We start from the raw sequence: 18,290 nt of genomic DNA on the forward strand, positions 1-18,290 counted from the left end.
TAGCACAAACAACATGAGTGTATATAAATACATACTTTATTGATCCCACATGTTTGTGTTACAGCAGCATGATAACAAATAGGGCTGCCACGATTACGTCGACTATCAAAATCATCGACGACAAATGTAATAGTCTACGCGTTATTTAAAGCTTTGTAAGATCCCAAAAGACGCAGGAATAAGTAGTAGGATTTAAGAGTGTAATAACGGACTGAAACAGAAGATGGCAGCACTGCATGTACAAGGATGCCAGCTGCCGTTAATCCCCGAAGAAGAAGAAGCTGTGTCCGGTATCGCAGCTGTGTCCAAATTCAGGGGCCGCAGCCTTCGGAGGCTGCATTTGTAGGCCGATTACGTTACAGCGACGCGACAAAGGCTGTCCAAATTCAAAGACTTCTGCAAATGCGGCCGACAAATGCGTCCTACTTTTCCCCACATTTGAAGGATGGGTCGGGCGTATGGTCCAACCTATCCCAGAATTCATAGCACGGCTCAGCCAATTCCAGTTTCCAACAATGGCGGCAGCTACTTAATTTTAATATTACTCTCATTATTCTTTCTGGGTCACAAAATAAACTTTTAACATATTTTCAGGCGAGAATGTAGCTGTGTAAACCTCAAATATCTGCTCGGTTTATCAAGACACCACATATTTTCAAAAGCGCTCCGACATTTTCGGAGACGTCTGTTAGCCACCAGCTCGATAGCGAGCCGGGGTTCAAGGCTCACTAGAGCCGCTGAGAACACCGGACTCCCGGCAAATCGTTTTCAAACCCACCGCCGTCTTTCGCTACTCAGGTTAAGCATGATATATAAGTCACTTAGATAACTTAAAATGTTATTGTTTGGCTTTTTTCAGTGTTATATTTGTTCCTGAGTAAATCGGTTTGGTTGAGATTAAAGTTATAGTTTTTACACAGCTGAATAAACGTCAAGCAGACAACTGATTATCAGAAGTGTGAGATGCTCGAGAATTTACTCCGGTGTCCTGATATATTTTAGATAGCAAGGAGCAGACGGCTGAGTTTATTAAACTCCACTGAGACAATCTGCAAATTTCATTAAAATGTAATAAACTATCATCTTGTCTTTATTTTTAGTTAGCACCTTAAACACTTAAAGCTGTAAGCTAATGATAGTTATATAAGAGCAGACGCATGCTGGTGCAATAAGCTGTATGTTTTACATCCAATGGATGCATGATCTGATTAGTCGACTAATCGCAAAAATAATCGGTGACTAGTCGACTATCAAAATAATCGTTTGTGGCAGCCCTAATAACAAATATGAGTAAAAAATAGTACAATCTACAACAAACAACAAATGAACAACACAGTTATATGAAAGTGCCACAGGTACCTGTAAGGGTCTTGTACTATACTGATGCTCGATATATACTTAACCTGCACTCTCTCTCTCTACACACACACACACACACTTAAAGTAAGACTGACATTGTGTAAGACAGAATTACAAACTGCATTAATAAATAATATGTACACTATAAATCTAAGAAAAACAGCTCCATGCAGGTGCAATACAAAAATATGTAGCTGACTGGTGTGTTCACAGAATGAAGAATTATGGGGAGGGGGGGGCAGTGGCGTGTCTAGAAAATTTTTGTTGGGGGGCCCGGTAGGGGCACACATTTGGAGAAGGGTGGCAGATGTAATTGGCAGATAATGTTAAAAAAAAAATTCTACCAACCGTTAACCATAATTCAATAACCCTATAAACCTAATAACCGAATGCGCTTTTAACTCTTATTAAAATGAGATTTTAACCACTACGGTGCAAAGTTTTTAGATACTGCGTTGATAAAGTACAAGAGATACAATCAGTGCTTTGTCAGTGTTTATTCAGCATTCAAGGACAGCAATATTTGCATAGTATTTTTACTGACATAAAGTGCACATATGTTTTGGGCAAAAACATTTTTGAATATTAAAATACGAACATTTTTAACATACAACTGGCAAATTAGCCAATGCCAATGCAAAACTTTATCTGCCTGTTAAAAAAAGAAGATAATCTTCTTACAAACTGGTGTTTGATTTTGAAACAGGAAAAAAGTGGGGAAACAAATGAAAAGACTAACATTTGAATGTAACCTGAAAGCAAGGAAATACTTTCTATGCTGCCTTATGGTAAACTTTGGTAATACTGATGTATAAAAGCACCTTTGGGAGATGGTGACAAATCTGCAGGAACTGTGTGATGTTATGATGTCTACATGGGCCACAGTCTCTGAGGAAATGTTTTCAGCACCTCGTTGAATTGTTGGTACAATGAATTCAATCAGTACTAACAAGGTGAACAAAGGTTACAAAGTGTTTTGAGTGAAAGCAGAATACTTAACACCAGGTACTGTCACACTAATGCCTATCCCAGCTGTCTTAGGGCAAGAGGCAGGGTACACCCTGGACAGGTCGCCAGTCTGTCACAGGGCTAACACATAGACACAGATAACCATTCACACTCACGGGCAATTTAGAGTTTCCAGTTAACCTAACCCCACTAACTGCATGTCTTTGGATTGTGGGAGGAAGCTGGGGTACTCAGAGAAAACTCACGCAAACACAGGGAGAACATGCAAACTCCACACAGAAAGACCCCGGCCTGATGGTGGAACTGAACTCAGGACCTTCTTGCTGTGCGGCAACAGTGCTAACAACTGTGCCACCCTGCAAAATTAATTTATATTGCATAAATGCCAGAATAGTGGTGAGTGTCTAACATGAGGTACCAACTTTTACAGCAGGCTAGAATTTCTATAAGGACTCCAGTGATGTCCACCACCTCAGTTTGAAAACACGAATCAGTCCACTGTGCTAAAAAACAATTGCCTGGTTTCATTTTAAAGGAATATTCCGGAACTTTTATTTTTATTGTCTCTGAATATTAAATAGCTATAACCACACGCGCAGTTATGTTTTGACTTTTGAAAGTTCAAATCCAGCAATACTGATATGTCTTTAAGATTTCTTCATCACACTGCAGATCATTACCGACATGAAACTACGGTCGCCATAAAACTGGGACCATCCCCGATGTCTGTTATTTACTCGGACTCGTCTGATATTACGGCAGCTGACGTAAACACAGCGCACGTGAGTGGCCGTTTTAGCAATAACCGTAAAAGCAAATCCCAAGTATTCTAAACAGCTACCTGCCATTAGCTCAGCGGCTAACAAACAACTCATCATATCCTCACTGGAACATCTCACGGCTCAACATTAAACTTCAGAGAGGTGACAGTCATGATAACGTGCACTGCCTACAGTTCTTTCAATCGACATACCTTCACTACAAGAGAGAAAAGTCAACGTCTGTTTAAAGTAAAGCGCGATTGTTAGCGCGTCACAATGACGTGTAGAATGCGACGGACAACCAACCGCTGTAGGACCCGACGGTGTGTAACCATGCAGATGCCAGGCTGAAAGTAACAACAGAGAGTCTTTGCTATAAACCGCGTCTTGTTTAGATTGCCAACCCTGTAAAGACATTAAACGGTAAGTCATCAAAGTGTTTTGTTAAAGCTGAAGTTAAGGCTGACGACGAAAGCTGAACACATCGTTAGTTGACAGTTGCGGATTTGATCGCCTGCACTTCACGTGTTCAAGTGCCACGCGCGGTGTTTTGCTCTAGCGAGTGTTAGACAACAAAACAACATCACCGCTTTAACTTATTTTGGAAGGTAAGCTCTAAAATATGAATCGACAAAGCAAAATAAGTCAGTATAAATTTTTATTCGATTCTATTTTACAGTTATTAATGGTATCAAAATGTATAACAATAATACTTTGCATGAAACAGAGATGTCGTGTTTTGGTGGTGGTTCCAACTTCTGCCCAGAGTGTGGGAATGTTCTTCCTCTCCCAGGAATATCGGACGTAGTGTGCTGCCCCGGCTGCTCCTTTAGGATCCCTGTATCAGGTAAATTCCATATCAGAGTTTATGTGTGAGCATGAGCAGCAGAGATTTTGCTGCTATCTCACTTTTTGTTTTTCTCATTTCGCTTCCATCTTGATATTCCTGTGATATTTATACAGCCTGTACAAATGAAACGGCAAAGCAGAGCAGCTACCTGAGAGCTATCTGCTGTCCATCTTTGGATCATTTTAGTTTCTTGCAGCAAGTGATTGTATTTTTTATAAGCTCAATATACAGTATTGTGGCAAACGGATTCACTCACTCATCCAAATCACTGAATTTGGTGTTTCAATCACTTCCATGGTCACAGGTGAATAAAATCAAGCATCCAGGCATGCAGCCCGCCTCTACAAACATTTGTGAAAGTATGGGTCGCTCTCAGGAGCTCAGTGAGTTCCAGCATGGTAACGTGATAGGATGCCACTTCATGTGGCCTTCAGATTAAATCAGAACAGTGTGTAAAGAGCTTCATGGGATGGGTTTCCATGACCACCAGCTGCATCCAAGCCTTACATTACCAAATGCAATGCAAAGTGCTGGATGCAGTGGTGTAAAGCACGTGGACTCTAGAGCAGTGGAGACCTGTTCTCTGGATTGATGAATCACGCCTCTTTTTCTGGCTATCAGATAGATGAGTCTGGGTTTGGTGGTAGCCAGGAGAGCGGTTCTTGTGTGACTGCATTGAGCCAAGTCTAAAGTTTGGTGGAGGGGGGGATTATGGTGTGGGGTTGTTTTTAAGGAGTTATTTCCAGTAAAAGGAACTCTTAATCCTTTTACAAAAGCCAACATTTTGTAAAAATGTATACTCCCAGCTCTGTGAAGTTTTGGGGTAGGCCCCTTCCTGTTCCAACATGACTGTGCACCAGTGCACAAAGCAAGGTCCATGAAGATATGGGTGAACGAGTTTGGTGTGGAAGTACTCGAGTGTCGTGCACAGAGTTCTGACCTAAAACTGAATGGAAACCTTTGGGATGAATTAGAATGGAGACTGTGAGCCTTTTGACAGTTGCTATAGACTGCAGTCCAGGACCCTGAGCTGGACACGGTTGAAAAGAGGTGTTCATGATATTTACAACCAGAAATCTAGATTTTAAAGAAGCTGCATTTCTTTGAGAGAACCCTTTTTTTTTAATCCCATCAAATCCTGACAGGTATCCCCAACAAACAATGTTCCCTTGTATATATCTGATATTTTCCCCATTGTTACCACTTTGAATTTTACTCTTAACACCATGGACTATAGCACTGCTATAGTCCTCAGCTGTTCATATATTATTGTGCGATCGTGGCTGAAGAGTTGGCAGTTCGCCTTGTAATCGGAAGGTTGCGGGTTCGAGCCCCGGCTCCGACAGTCTCGGTCGTTGTGTCCTTGGGCAAGACACTTCACCCGTTGCCTACTGGTGGTGGTCAGAGGGCCCGGTGGCGTCAGTGTCCGGCAGCCTCGCCTCTGTCAGTGCGCCCCAGGGTGGCTGTGGCTACAATGTAGCTTGCCATCACCAGTGTGTGAATGTGTGTGTGAATGGGTGGATGACTGGATGTGTAAAGCGCTTTGGGGTCCTTAGGGACTAAGTAAAGCGCTATACAAATACAGACCATTCTTGTTTGTATGTTATTGTTGTTGTAGCAAGGCTTTAGATATAAACATTTGACAATAAGCATACTGCACTGATAACACATTAGTGAGTGATAAGTGCACAGATGATTTCTTCTCTGCTTATTCAGAGTTCTCAGGTCAGGAGATCTGTTCTGCCGTGGTGTTTAACCCTGTGGAGCAGGTGGCTGTGTCTCAGGATGAGGAGGACTCTGAAATGAAGGGTCCTGTGGTAAGTGCTGTCTGTTTGCTGCCTGCTGAGTGTACTGCATGATGCCAACAGCTCTATGTGCTACTAATAAGCTCTCTGCTTCCTGTAGATTGACAGGCGCTGCTCTCGTTGCAACAAAGAGGGTATGATTTACCATACCAGGCAGATGAGGTCTGCAGATGAAGGACAGACAGTCTTTTTCACCTGCATACACTGCAGGTAATCATCATGAGGTCACCATATGTTGCTGCTGTTGTGATTGTTTGCTCATCGTTTCATTTTGTCATTGTAGGTATCAAGAGAAGGAGGACTCCTAAGAAGAAGGTCCTTTGCATCTCCCCCCCCTCCTGCTTACTCAGCTATTGCTGAAGACTGCACAAAAACGATTTTAAACAGAGCTTACTCTAACCTTTATTTTAAACTTGAGTTTGTACAGTTATGATTGAACAACATGTAAGTTTATGTGACTGTTGTACAGCTGACCATGTCAATAAAAACTTATTAAAGCAGCATTCCTGTTTTTCTCTTTGGCTGCTTGGATGCACAGCGCTGATATATAGTCAGCAGAAAGTTGTCACAGTAAATAAAATCAAGCAGGATTTCAGCAACACCATATTCTTGTCCTGATGGAGCCCCCACTAATTCATGTAACTGAATCAGAACAGGTGAAACAATATTGAAATGTATCAGCTTTATTTTGTATAGTTTTTTTTCTTCACTAAATAAACTTTGTATATTGTTTACGTGATCAAAACAAACAAATGTGTGTTTACAGCTAAATGTATCCATATTTAATGCCTTTTAGGCTTCCTACAGGGTGGGCCATTTATATGGATACACCGTAATAACATGGGAATGGTTGGTGATATTAAAGTCCTGTTTGTGGCACATTAGTATATGTGAGGGGGCAAACTCCTCAAGATGGGTGGTGACCATGGTGGCCATTTAGAAGTCGGCCATCTTGGATACAACTTTTGTTTTTTCAATAGGAAGAGGGCCATGTGACACATCAAACTTATTGGTAATGTCACAAGAAAAACAATGGTGTGCTTGGTTTCAACGTAACTTTATTCTTTCATGAGTTATTTACAAGTTTCTCTTTGTTCACAGCCATTGACATGTCGAAGAGTTTAACACGTGAGGAGCGGATCGAAATTGTGTTGATATCTGGTGAACGCAGTAACCGGGTCATTGCAGCAGATTTCAATGCAAGACACCCTACGAGACCACCCATCTCCCATGCTACAGTTAGCAACTGCTTGCTAAGTTTCGTGAAACTGGTTCAGTGTTGGATTTGCCAAAATGTGGACACAAGAAAACTGTCACTAATGAAGAAACATCAGTGGCTGTCCTAGCTTCATTCAGCAAGAGCCCACCCTCAGTTCACGCAGAAGATTTTGTTCAGTGATGAGGCAAACTTTTATGTGAATGGTGAAGTTAACAAACAAAACCACCGCTATTGGTCTGACACTAACCCACATTGGATGGATCCCTCCAAGACTGTTGGAACAACAAAAGTGATGGTTTGGTGTGGTATATGGGGTACAACGATAGTGGGTCCATTCTTCATCAATGGAAACCTCAAGGCCACTGGATATTTGAAATTGCTACATGATGATGTGTTTCCCTCTTTATGCACTGAAGCTGGCACGTTCCCTGAGTTTTTCCAGCAAGATGGTGCACCACCACATTATGGGTGCCAGGTCCGAGCATTCCTAGATGAACAGTTTCCTGGAAAGTGGATTGGTCGTCGTGGGCCAGTTGAATGGCCCCCAAGGTCTCCCAATCTGACCCCCTTAGACTTTTATCTTTGGGGTCATCTGAAGGCAATTGTCTATGGTGTGAAGATACGAGATGTGCAGCACCTGAAACTACGGATACTGGATGCCTGTGCTGGCATTTCTCCTGCGGTGTTGCTATCAGTGTGTGAAGAGTGGGAGAAGAGGGTTGCATTGACAATCCAACACAATGGGCAGCACATTGAACACATTTTATAAGTGGTCAGAAACTTGTAAATAACTCATGAAAGAATAAAGTTACGTTGAAACCAAGCACACCATTGTTTTTCTTGTGACATTACCAATAAGTTTGATGTGTCACATGGCCCTCTTCCTATTGAAAAAACAAAAGTTGTATCCAAGATGGCCGACTTCTAAATGGCTTACTCACTTGTAACTTATAAAAAAAAGTTACTACTACTACTAATAATAATACATTTTATTTTTAATGTCTTTCAAGACACTTAACAATAGAATAAAACACGTAATAGAACAAAGACAAAATAAAGAACAATAAAAACAAAAGCACAAGATAAAATAACAAACAGACAAACTAAGTCCACAAACAAACTAGTCCACAAGGATGGGCGTAATTAACAGTTCATATTCCAGATCCTTGTCTAACTGTACTTTAATATACAGAGAGTGATTTTATTATACAACCTGCCTTCATTTGTATAACTGGGTTGTGAAAAAGAAGAAAAAACCCCCAACATAACACAACACTGTTGAACAGAACAGCAAACTGTAAAATGTCCAACATTTTGACTCGAGTCTTCCGTAAAATACAGGTTTTTACCACAATACAAATCCACTTTGTAATTTTACAGCATCTTTTTAAAAATCTTCTCCCGGATGTCAGCGTTTCCAAACTAAACAGCAGGCGGCGACATAGCACCCTTCTAATAGTACGATCTCAATTAAAAGCAACAGAAGAAGAAAACACTTTTCTGCTCAGGTCACATGACCTGGAAACATGGCCGCTTGAGAATGCTGAGAAAGCTATCGAGCAATAACAATTACTTTGAACAGCACAAGTACTTATCTATAGGATCCTTTACGGTAAAATACCTTTTTATATTTGTATTCACGTGGTAGCTTTGTGTGGCTCAGCTGTCCTGGTTATAGTCCAGTTATACACGCAGAATATACATGTGCAGAAATAAAGCTGGATCCACAGAATACGGAGTCTTCCGTCAGATACTGTTAGATCCCCGTGTCTGACAAAACGGCTGAAGCAATTTTACATTTTTGTGTTTCTAAAGGAAATCTGGGAGCCTCGTGGGTATGAAGTAGCTTTACCGCGTTTGCTGAAGTTCCTCTTTGCTGCTGGAGACCATGAAGCTGCGTGTCCAGCTGCAATGCAAGAACCTGCATGAATACCTGAAGGAGCTGAGTCCGGAGATTTTGGACAGACTCTACAACCACCCAGCGACATGCCTGGCTGTGTACAGGTGCGTGCCTGTGACTGGTTCTGCATCATCACCGTCAGAAGCCAAAAGCATTTCATGCCTTTCACACTTTAATCGTTTTTTTGCTATATAGAAAGTGTCGAGTGAATTTTCTTCCCTGTTTTTGTAAGTGTTTTTATATTTTACAGGGAACTCCCCTCACTGGCAAAGAATTATGTGATGCGCATGCTGTTCCTGGATCAGCCTCTCCCCCAGGCAGCTGTGGCATTGTGGGTAAAGAAAGACAGTCAGAAGTAAGTCGCCTCTGTTGTTCTGTTTGTCCGCTGTGTGTCGGTTTGTCAGTCAAGTACAAACTACTCTGCTGATTCTCATGAAAATAGAAGAGTTAGAGCATGGGCAAAATAAGAACCTGCTAAACTTTGGTGCACATCACTGGTGGCTGATGCACGACAGACTCCAAATTTTTGTTTTTTTCATTAAAATCACAGTAAATTTCTAAATAGCTCTGTAACACACTGGTCCTGTCAGCTGATGACCCCAGCCTGGTAGGTCTGAGCAGGAGAGCCCCTGTTTTTATGCCTCAAATATCAGCCTTGTGTCAGTGCCCTTGTTTTCTACTTTTAAACTTTTTTCCTCATTGTTTAAAACTCATTTGAAGCATTTGTCGGAGACTAAAATGAGAGCAGGAATTGTTGCCAAAGAGTCAGCAGTCTGTTTGGTTTGTGAAGCAATTAACAGCTTAGCAGAAGACATTAAAAACAAAGATAATGGTAACTGCCATGATTGCTGAATTTATTAGAAGTTTGTTACAGTTTTATGTTCCTCATGTGTGGCTTAGAGGTGTTTCCTAAATGGTTGAATGTAGATTTAAATTTATTCTCTTCATTGTGCTCTTTGTCCCCTTTGTATGTTTGGTTCTGGACCGGCAGGTGACCAGCATAACACATGGTGCAGATCATTTAACTGCACGACTCGCTGTTCAACCCTGTGTCTGCCTCATGAAGTTATTGATAACCGTCAGGGATGCTCTGTCCTTGGATGGCAGAGCATCCCTGTGTCTCTGAAACAGGAAATAAGTTTTCTTCAGAGTTTGCAGTTTTTCTTTGACATCTTCAGGGGACTGCACATTTCAAAGTGACAACCAGTTCTGTTCATTGTTTTTTGTCTTTGCCTTCCTCCTGCAGGGACCACGATGAATGTGTCTCAGTGTTGGCTGGTCTCCGCCTCTGGCACAGTCAGCAGCTGCAGGGTGGTCTGCAGGGATACATTTTAAATCCGGTGTTTAAAGACAACCTGAGGACAGCTTTGCTCGGGGGGTACGTCTGCCACTGTGAAAATACCGATTAGTCATGGGGCTGCAGCATCTCTGTCTCTCTTTTAGGAACTGTTCTTTGAAAAGTGAAAACATGGTTACTGGGCCCAAAACTAAGTCAGTGAGGTCACCTGTTACCTGGTTGGTTTCACTTTCTTTCATTCCTGCAGCACCAGTATTAACCAAGAGAGCCAAATCATTGTTGTTTTAACACACAGGGGGCGAGCTTGGGCTGATGAGGGGAGCACGCTGGGCCCTGACCGCCATGCACGAGACATTGAGAGTCTTGACCGCTATGCTATGGAGCGCTGGGAGATCATCCTGCAGTTTATGGTGGGTTCTCCCAGCGCTGTCAGCCAGGACCTGGCACAGCTTTTGGTTCAAGCAGGCCTCATGAAAAGGTATGCAGTAGTCTTTATGTCACATTCACATTTTACATGTAATGTATATGAAAGTAAGAAAATTCAAGATTATTTGCCACATGCATAATCGTACAAGTACAAAACACAGTGAAGTGTGTCCTGAGCGGTTCCTTGACTGTGCAAACATTATAAACAACAAGTACATTTAAATTAAAAATCAGGAAATTTTTAATGAAAAATCTGCAAATGTACTTTGTGCCATATGAGCGCTGCAGAGCAATGCAAGCAGAGTAAACAGAGTAATGTAACAGTAAAAAACTCTAAAACAGTCTAAAATCTGCATTTACAGCTCATGTGGTATAAATGAAATTCAGCATTGTAATGTGCTCCAGTCGAAAACATCTGCATTCTTGCCAGTGATGGTTGTTACTGTGAGATATTGTTGGTTTTCTGTATAAAGAAGTGTTCATGTTTTTATTTGTAGCCCTGTGGCTTTTGTTTTGGCTGCAGTCAATGAAACAGTCAGTGTTGAAAAATGAATGAAACATGGCTTGAATCCTCTGGCTGTTGTCTGATGGTGATTGGACTATTTAATACTCATATCCTTTAGAAGCTCCAAGGGATGGGGGAACGTAATAAAAAAGAGACATGAATGGATGGATTCTAGTAATGTTGGCGCTGTATCTCATGTTGTCCTGATTTATTCTCCGACTGTCAGTGAAGTAGGAGAGGCGCCCTACATCACCTCAGCTGGCTTCCAGTTCCTCCTTCTGGACACAGCCTCTCAGCTATGGTACTTCACCTTGCAGTACCTCAAAACTGCTCAGGTATGCCTTTCTACTACTTCAACCTGATCAGGTTTAAACTGGTTTGACGAGCAGGTCGTTGAGACTCTAGAGTCTGTAGCCTGTCATTACTCTGACTAACACGTGTTCAGGCAGACGGGGCTCTAGTCCTCGATGTGAGCTGCTGCAGACGCTGGCTGGACTGAAAACCCTACTTTGGGTCACAGAAATCTTTTCTAAGGATATCTGCTTTATATAGTGCACATACTGGCCTGTTAGAGCTGAGCTCTGTGTGGGAATGGAAATCTATTTGTGAGACAAAGTGAAACTTGGCAGTTGTGAATAACAATGAAAACTGGGCAGCATCTTTACATCAGTGTGTAAATTCATTTTGTTCCCACTCTGAGCCATCATTTCCCTGTGAAGTAAGAAAAACATCTTCAGCCAATCAGGCTCTTCGTGTCACCAGACCCATTTAATCAAAATCATTAATCATCCTGTCGCGCTCCACGTTGATTAAAGTGAATAATGAATCCTGATGTAACATAATTAAAAGTATAATTATGGATAGAAATACATTTGTAAAGCTTGTTGACAGACTGTCCTCGAGGTGTTTATTCACCAATGATTTTGGTTGTAGTTGCCTAGCAACTAAAGCTCGACCTGAGGACATATATCCATATACTCGATCCGTGTCGATGAACAGTTAAGCAAACACTCTCAGAGAGCTGCAGAGTGTGCAGAGCTGTACGTGTTTCCTGTTGATGTCCAACAAGAAACACCACTCTGCTGGTAAGTTTGCCGTAAAAGACAATAATTTATGGTTACATTAGACTAATATTAATTACTACAAATAGTCATTAATTAATTTTTTTTTAAATTTAACCTTTATTTAAACAGGAAGATCCCACTGAGATTAAAAACCTCTTTTTAAGGGAGACCTGGGCCAGACAGGCGTACAGAAATACAAATTATGTAAATTATATAAAAACGCTATGAGCCACCTCTTAATTGTGGATCAATGTTGAATGCATCATTAATATCGATTTAAAAAGAGGAGATCAAATCTGTGCCCATAGTTCAAGATCCTCCTTTCAGCTGCTCTCCACAGTGGTTCATCTTCCTCCACCTCCTCCTATCCCAGCATCCTCGTCTGTCACACCAGCCCTCTGCATGTCCTACATGCATGAACCTCCTCTCAGGCTTCCCCTTTTCTTGCCTGGCAGCTCCATCTTCATCATCCTTTGTCCACTATATCCACCCTCCCTCCTCTCCTACTATGAGCTGTTCCTTATTTCTCATCCTGTCCATCCTGCTCACTCCCAAAGAAAACATCTTCAGCTTTCCATTTTTTTGTCAGTGCTGCATCATACGTGTCTCGGCGTCCTCTGTGTTGAATTAAAATGTTAGAGCTGAAGCCCCAGCCTGAAACGTACCAAAAGTGTTGATCTCACAAAAGTCCTGGTGGAAAGAAACTGTCCATTCAGGATCGAGGAGGTTGTAGAAATGACTCCGTATCAGAGAATGTTTATCTCACTGCTGTTGTAAGACCTCAGCCCTGCTGTGTAAAGTGCCATGTGGTGCATGCAATGATCCAAGATGGAGTTTATTTGTTTTCCTTTGCTTGTTATTAAATGCTTAAATGTGTAATTGAACCGATCTACTCATATCTCATACTTTGTGTCTTGTAGTCCAGAGGGATGGACCTGGTGGAGATCTTGTCATTCTTATTCCAGCTCAGTTTCTCTAGTCTGGGCAGAGTGAGTGCACAGCAGTTAGCATCTGTTTGACTTATTTATTCATTTTTTTAATTGATTATTTTTACTGGGGTGTGTGCAAAAAGCAATATAACTTACAATACGGTGGTCTCAGGTCTTCCTTTAACGTGCTGCCTGTGTGCCGTAGGATTACTCGGTGGAGGGTATGAGCGAGTCGTTACTTACTTTTCTGCAGCACCTGCGAGAGTTTGGACTGGTGTTCCAAAGAAAGGTGAGCTACTGAGAAGAGTATTTCTATAGAAACGTGTGTGTGATATGTTTTGTTTTTTAAATTTTGTGTTAAAGAATCTTACTTTGTGTGCAAAAAAACAACCCAACTAGCTGTTCGAATGGGTCTAGATTTAATGGTTGTGGCTTGATTTTACTTAACCAGTTGTTGTTCTCCTTTGGATTGGTTTTCTTTCTTTTGTAAATAAGAAAGTGTAGAATCATTAAAAACAGTAGAATCATTCCTACTGTTTGACAAATTTGGGCATTTAGAGGGAAAAGGTTAAATATAGCTTACAATAAACACTTCAAACTGAAACCTCTGTGTCCTGGACTAGAGTACAACACTGACAGAGCCATTGCATGTGAGACCTGGTTTGCAGTGCAAGTTAGTGCAGTTACGTAGCAGGGTTGGACTGGTTTGATTACGCTGTCACCACAAAGAGGTGTGTAAGGGAAAATGACCTAAATGGTTAAAAATGGTTGAAATCTGTATAGAGTTAGTTACCAGAACACTATCAGTAGTTAGAAGTCTGGTTTTGGTTGTTGTTTTTTAATGCTTCCATCTTCTGCTATTTAGAGGAAGTCCAGGAGATATTATCCCACCAGGCTGGCAATCACTCTGGCTGCAGGAGTCGCCAGCAGCTCCTCCTCTAACCTGGCTTCCAGTCCTGGTACTGGAGATGCAGGTTTCATTGTGGTGGAAACCAATTATCGTATCTATGCCTACACAAGTATGTGTGAACACTCCAAGACTTTTGACATCTAGTCACTATGTAACCATTGATTAAGAGGGTGTCAGGATGGTTGAAGCTCCATTGTAAACTGCATAGACTTTGACCCTGACTTCCTTTAACTGTTTTAATACACATTACACAGCTATAGTCAGAGCTAAAACCTAGCAGCATTGTTTCTGACTGTACAACGTCCAGACAGATGTGTGTCTGAGCTGGAGCCCAGATGTGAGATAAAGAGTGGAAGCAGGGCCCAGCAGCTAGTCTGGTTCTGTTCATCAATACAGTAGCATCTCTACTTGTTCATGTAATTTTCCCCTTTGTTTCATTTGAAAGGATGCAGACTTGTGTTTGTGTGACTCTCACAGATTCAGAACTTCAGATTGCTCTGGTGGCTCTCTTCAGTGAAATGCTCTACCGCTTCCCCAATGTAGTTGTGGCTCAGCTGACAAGGGAGTCTGTGCAACAGGCTATCGCCAACGGGATCACTGCACAGCAGGTACTGCTGCACTGGGCTCACTTACACACTAAAAATTCAGTTCTCATCTTTTCCATCCTCTTTCAATCCCCTGTACTGATGGAGCCACAGCAAAAACACAAACTGTGAACATTAGACAGATTGGAACAAACACAGAAAGTAATTATGATAGAACATACATTAGATTTTCACTCCCGTATGCATTGCCACCACAGAGCTGTAACCTTCGTCACATGGCCTGATGTTACAGTAGAAGGTGAACACTCTCAGTAAATATGTGAAAGAATTCGCTCACATAAACCTTTGATTTCCTCTTTGGAAACTTTTAGTACTACTTTTCAGCAACAACTGCTTCTTCAGGATCACCGCTCATGTCTTTCCTATTTGATTTTGTGTTAACACACACCTGAATCCAGAGCAGCGAATTGTCGAACAGTATATTCATTTTTGTTAAATGAGTAATGGCACATAGTTTTGTGATTCATCTAATTGAAGCCCTATTAAGGAACATTTTATTTTTAGAACGTCCTGATGTGTAAAACCTTAAAAGAGGGTGCACTTGTTTTGACATTGATGCGTAGGGCACGAAGCGGCGCATACCCCGGACATGATTTACAATCACGGGCAATTTATTTAAATCCAAAATGCCACAGCAAACCGGGCAGGTGCAAGTATACCCACCCGCTGTGGATAACTCCAGACTGGGACAGAGTCTAGTCCCTCTGAAGGAGACTGGCTCCAGAGCTCCAGAGCTGAGTTTTTACATTTTGTGTTTCTCTTCTGTTCAGATTATCCATTTTCTGAGGACCAGAGCTCACCCTGTCATGCTCACTCAGGTACAGCATTGATTCTTTTTGCAGTTCAGTCTAGTAAAATGAATAATGAACAGGTTGATCGCTCTGCAAAGTATCCTCATCCTCTGTTGTGCTTTTAGACCCCAGTGCTGCCTCCAACTATAACAGACCAGATCAGACTGTGGGAGCTGGAGAGAGATCGCCTGCAGTTCACAGAGGGTGAGCATGTTTATCAAGTGTGTGTGTTCAAAACAACACTTAACACTTCATGTTTATTTCTTGTCTTCATAAATTTGTTGTAATGTACATATCCACTGTGCTAATTACAGGCGTGCATCAGTAATAGTGCCATGCTAACAAGTAGTCTGCTGCTCTCACATATTGTTTTCAGTTTCACATTAAAACCTGTGGTAAAGGTGAAAAATACCCGCCCTCCCTGTTAGATGTGAAACATCTCCCTGCAAACTGTCGCTCATTCGATGTTTTCTCCTTTTTGGACTGCTCTTTGTAAATGAGATTGCTTGTGTAGGACAATCCCAACAGTCAGGCTGTTTTAATCCACTGTTCTTTATTCTTCATCTTTCTGATGATGCCCAGTTCACACTTCAGCAGGTCATCTTGATAATGTCTAGTTGCCTAAATGCATTGTGTCGCTGCCATGTGATTCAGTGATTAGTCATATGCCTTAACAAGTAACAGGTGTATCTAATGAAGTGGCAATAAACAGCAGACTGTTAGAATTAATGCTGTGCAAATGCAGATGTGTACATGTACTTTTATCAGTGAGTGGTCCCTTGACGCTCTATGTAATGTCTGTGAACCATCATTTTATTCTTCCTGCCTGGTCACGCTGGACTCACTGCTGACAGAGACCTTTCAAAATAGCTGAGCTGTAACTTATTGCATGAACTCTTGTACACTATGATAGAGAGGAAGAGAACTGATGTTGTGCTGACCTTTAAACTCATTCCTTGTGTGTGTGTGTGTGTGTGTGTGTGTGTGTGTGTGTGTGTGTGTGTGTGTGTGTGTTGTCCATGTCTCCTTCAGGTGTCCTCTATAACCAGTTCCTCTCCCAGGCTGACTTTGAGGTTCTGCGAGACAGAGCTCAGGTTGGATTTTGTTTTTATATTAATACCAGAATCATAACAGATTAATATACTGTGTAATGATTTTAAGGATCCTTAGTCAGTTAGGATATGCTGCTTTGATTTTGAGGTCTCCAGCATTGCTTGTACCTGCTGCTCCAAGACGCTCATAATGTCTTCATAATGGAACGTCCTGGTGTACAACAAAACGTAACAAGTTGTAGTAGTACAAATTTTCTTAAACATAACTCCTGTATTGGTGTTACAGCACAAGAGCCAGTGAAGTTGTGCCATATTTTCACTGTATGTATTCATATAATTACATGCGATCGACGTGTTGTAGTTACAGCAGATGGACATCTTTTTAATGACTTTTCTGTTCATCAAATGCCAAGACTGTCTTTGTAGCCTACTGGTGTCTAACGAAGGTGTTCTGGTGCAGGGCCTGGGCTGTCTGGTGTGGCAGGATGTGGCCCACAGAGTGATGGTGGTGACACCACAGGGACACAGCGAGGTCAAGAGGTTCTGGAAACGTCAGCGATCTCACACGTAAACGGAGGAGGAGAAATGTGGCTTTTCTTGCTTTCCACTACCATCACCGTTGTTAGTGCGATAGGAAAGTGAAGATGACTTTGTGTTTTTTATAACATGCTAGCATCTGAGTATTAAACTGAACAGTTTCTGCTCATGCTTTCCTTTTTGAGTAGCTGCGTGTATCCTATACTCAGAATCAGGTTTTGATTACTGAGTTCTTGAAGACACCCTTTGGACTCTAAGTACTACAAAGTACTGTGGAACATCCACTGAAAATAATCGTATACCTGGTGGAGTTAAAGTGAAACAGCTGACAGCAATAATGGAACCAAACTCAGGAGATTAATTTGTAAGAAGCCAACTTTATTGATCTGTTTGGTGTTGTGACCTGAAAACGAAGTGCGTGGCTCAAAGACACCCTGTACACACTGGATAAGGGATCAAGAAGGATTGTGGCCTTTTATATTTTTGAGTTCAGAATAAAAGTTGTTGAATTATATTTTCACAATAATGTTTTGAATTAACTTCACATAATACCTGCTTGAAACAACACTTATCTTTATGTTGATATTGCCACTAGAGCAGCTTTTGTTGTGACTGTGGAAGTCTAACCGGGACAGTATGGTGTCTTTTAAGTAATTGCTGTTTGAAGTACTCATCCATATTCAGTAAAATATAGTAGATGACAGTAGTGGTAGCTCCCAGTTTGAAGTAGCAGATAGGATTAACTAGAATTTTGCTAGACCAGGCCATGGACCAGTTGGAAGGTTGATTTATGCCTCCAGCCCGCTTCCCTGAGGAGGATCCCAACTCCTGAGTTTCCTTCAGTGTGTTCACCATAGTGCCAGTGAGTGTGATTGAATGAAAATGTTAGAGGAGCCTAGGCATAGATAAAAAACACTGTGTAGATATGTGTGTGTATGAGTAAATGAAATTGATGAGAAGTTCAAAGGCACTCCTCATGAGCAAGAATATCATGGTAACGTTTGTCTTTTAATAGTTTCTTTTGCAGTGTGGGAATGACTGTACAGCATACATCTTCAGTGACTCAAAAACAAGAATGAGGTGCACAAGTTTGAATTTTCTCTCATCCACACAGTCAAAAGTATACATACAGGCACCTCTGGATATTAGACAACCCTTCTTGGCAGAATTGGTTGAGTTCTTTAAATTAGTTGGTTTTCTCTCTGCTTTTAAACTTAGCCCACAAATTTTCTATAGGGTCAAAGTCTGGGGTTTTGGGAAGGCTTTGTTCTTGATTGGTAGCCTCTCAGTCCATGTTGATGCAAAACTGAC

General features: G+C 41.5%; 3 protein-coding genes across 5 annotated transcripts in view; 2 read left to right on the forward strand and 1 right to left on the reverse strand.

Annotated features, from left to right (window-relative positions):
• The window catches only part of ddx39b (DEAD (Asp-Glu-Ala-Asp) box polypeptide 39B), a 45,911-nt gene extending 42,514 nt beyond the window's left edge, over positions 1-3,397 (reverse strand). For 2 of the 3 annotated variants that reach the window (XM_065471530.1, XM_065471532.1), the window contains exon 1: positions 3,302-3,397. The gene's annotated coding sequence lies outside the window, so the exon portion shown is untranslated. Of the gene's footprint in view, positions 1-3,169 lie in introns of all 3 variants that reach the window. The other variant, XM_065471531.1, reaches the window with a different exon arrangement.
• Positions 3,398-3,411: 14 nt separating this feature from the next.
• On the forward strand, positions 3,412-6,264 carry polr1h (RNA polymerase I subunit H). The gene is made up of 5 exons (XM_065471533.1): positions 3,412-3,697; positions 3,817-3,936; positions 5,656-5,756; positions 5,845-5,954; positions 6,028-6,264. Exons 2-5 carry the CDS (start codon positions 3,819-3,821, stop codon positions 6,050-6,052), a joined length of 354 nt encoding a protein of 117 aa, XP_065327605.1. The 5' UTR covers positions 3,412-3,697; positions 3,817-3,818; the 3' UTR covers positions 6,053-6,264.
• A 2,183-nt stretch (positions 6,265-8,447) lies between these two features.
• On the forward strand, positions 8,448-17,493 carry gtf2h4 (general transcription factor IIH, polypeptide 4). Its single transcript, XM_065471534.1, has 14 exons — positions 8,448-8,575; positions 8,779-8,967; positions 9,114-9,218; positions 10,110-10,241; positions 10,456-10,638; positions 11,318-11,426; positions 13,076-13,144; positions 13,290-13,373; positions 13,950-14,103; positions 14,472-14,602; positions 15,370-15,417; positions 15,516-15,594; positions 16,423-16,484; positions 16,903-17,493. The coding sequence occupies exons 2-14, from the start codon at positions 8,852-8,854 to the stop codon at positions 17,011-17,013; spliced, it is 1,383 nt and encodes a 460-aa protein (XP_065327606.1). The 5' UTR covers positions 8,448-8,575; positions 8,779-8,851; the 3' UTR covers positions 17,014-17,493.
• The last annotated feature ends 797 nt before the right edge of the window (positions 17,494-18,290 follow it).

Source organism: Pelmatolapia mariae, linkage group LG22, assembly GCF_036321145.2.
Source record: "Pelmatolapia mariae isolate MD_Pm_ZW linkage group LG22, Pm_UMD_F_2, whole genome shotgun sequence".
Lineage (NCBI taxonomy): Eukaryota > Metazoa > Chordata > Actinopteri > Cichliformes > Cichlidae > Pelmatolapia > Pelmatolapia mariae.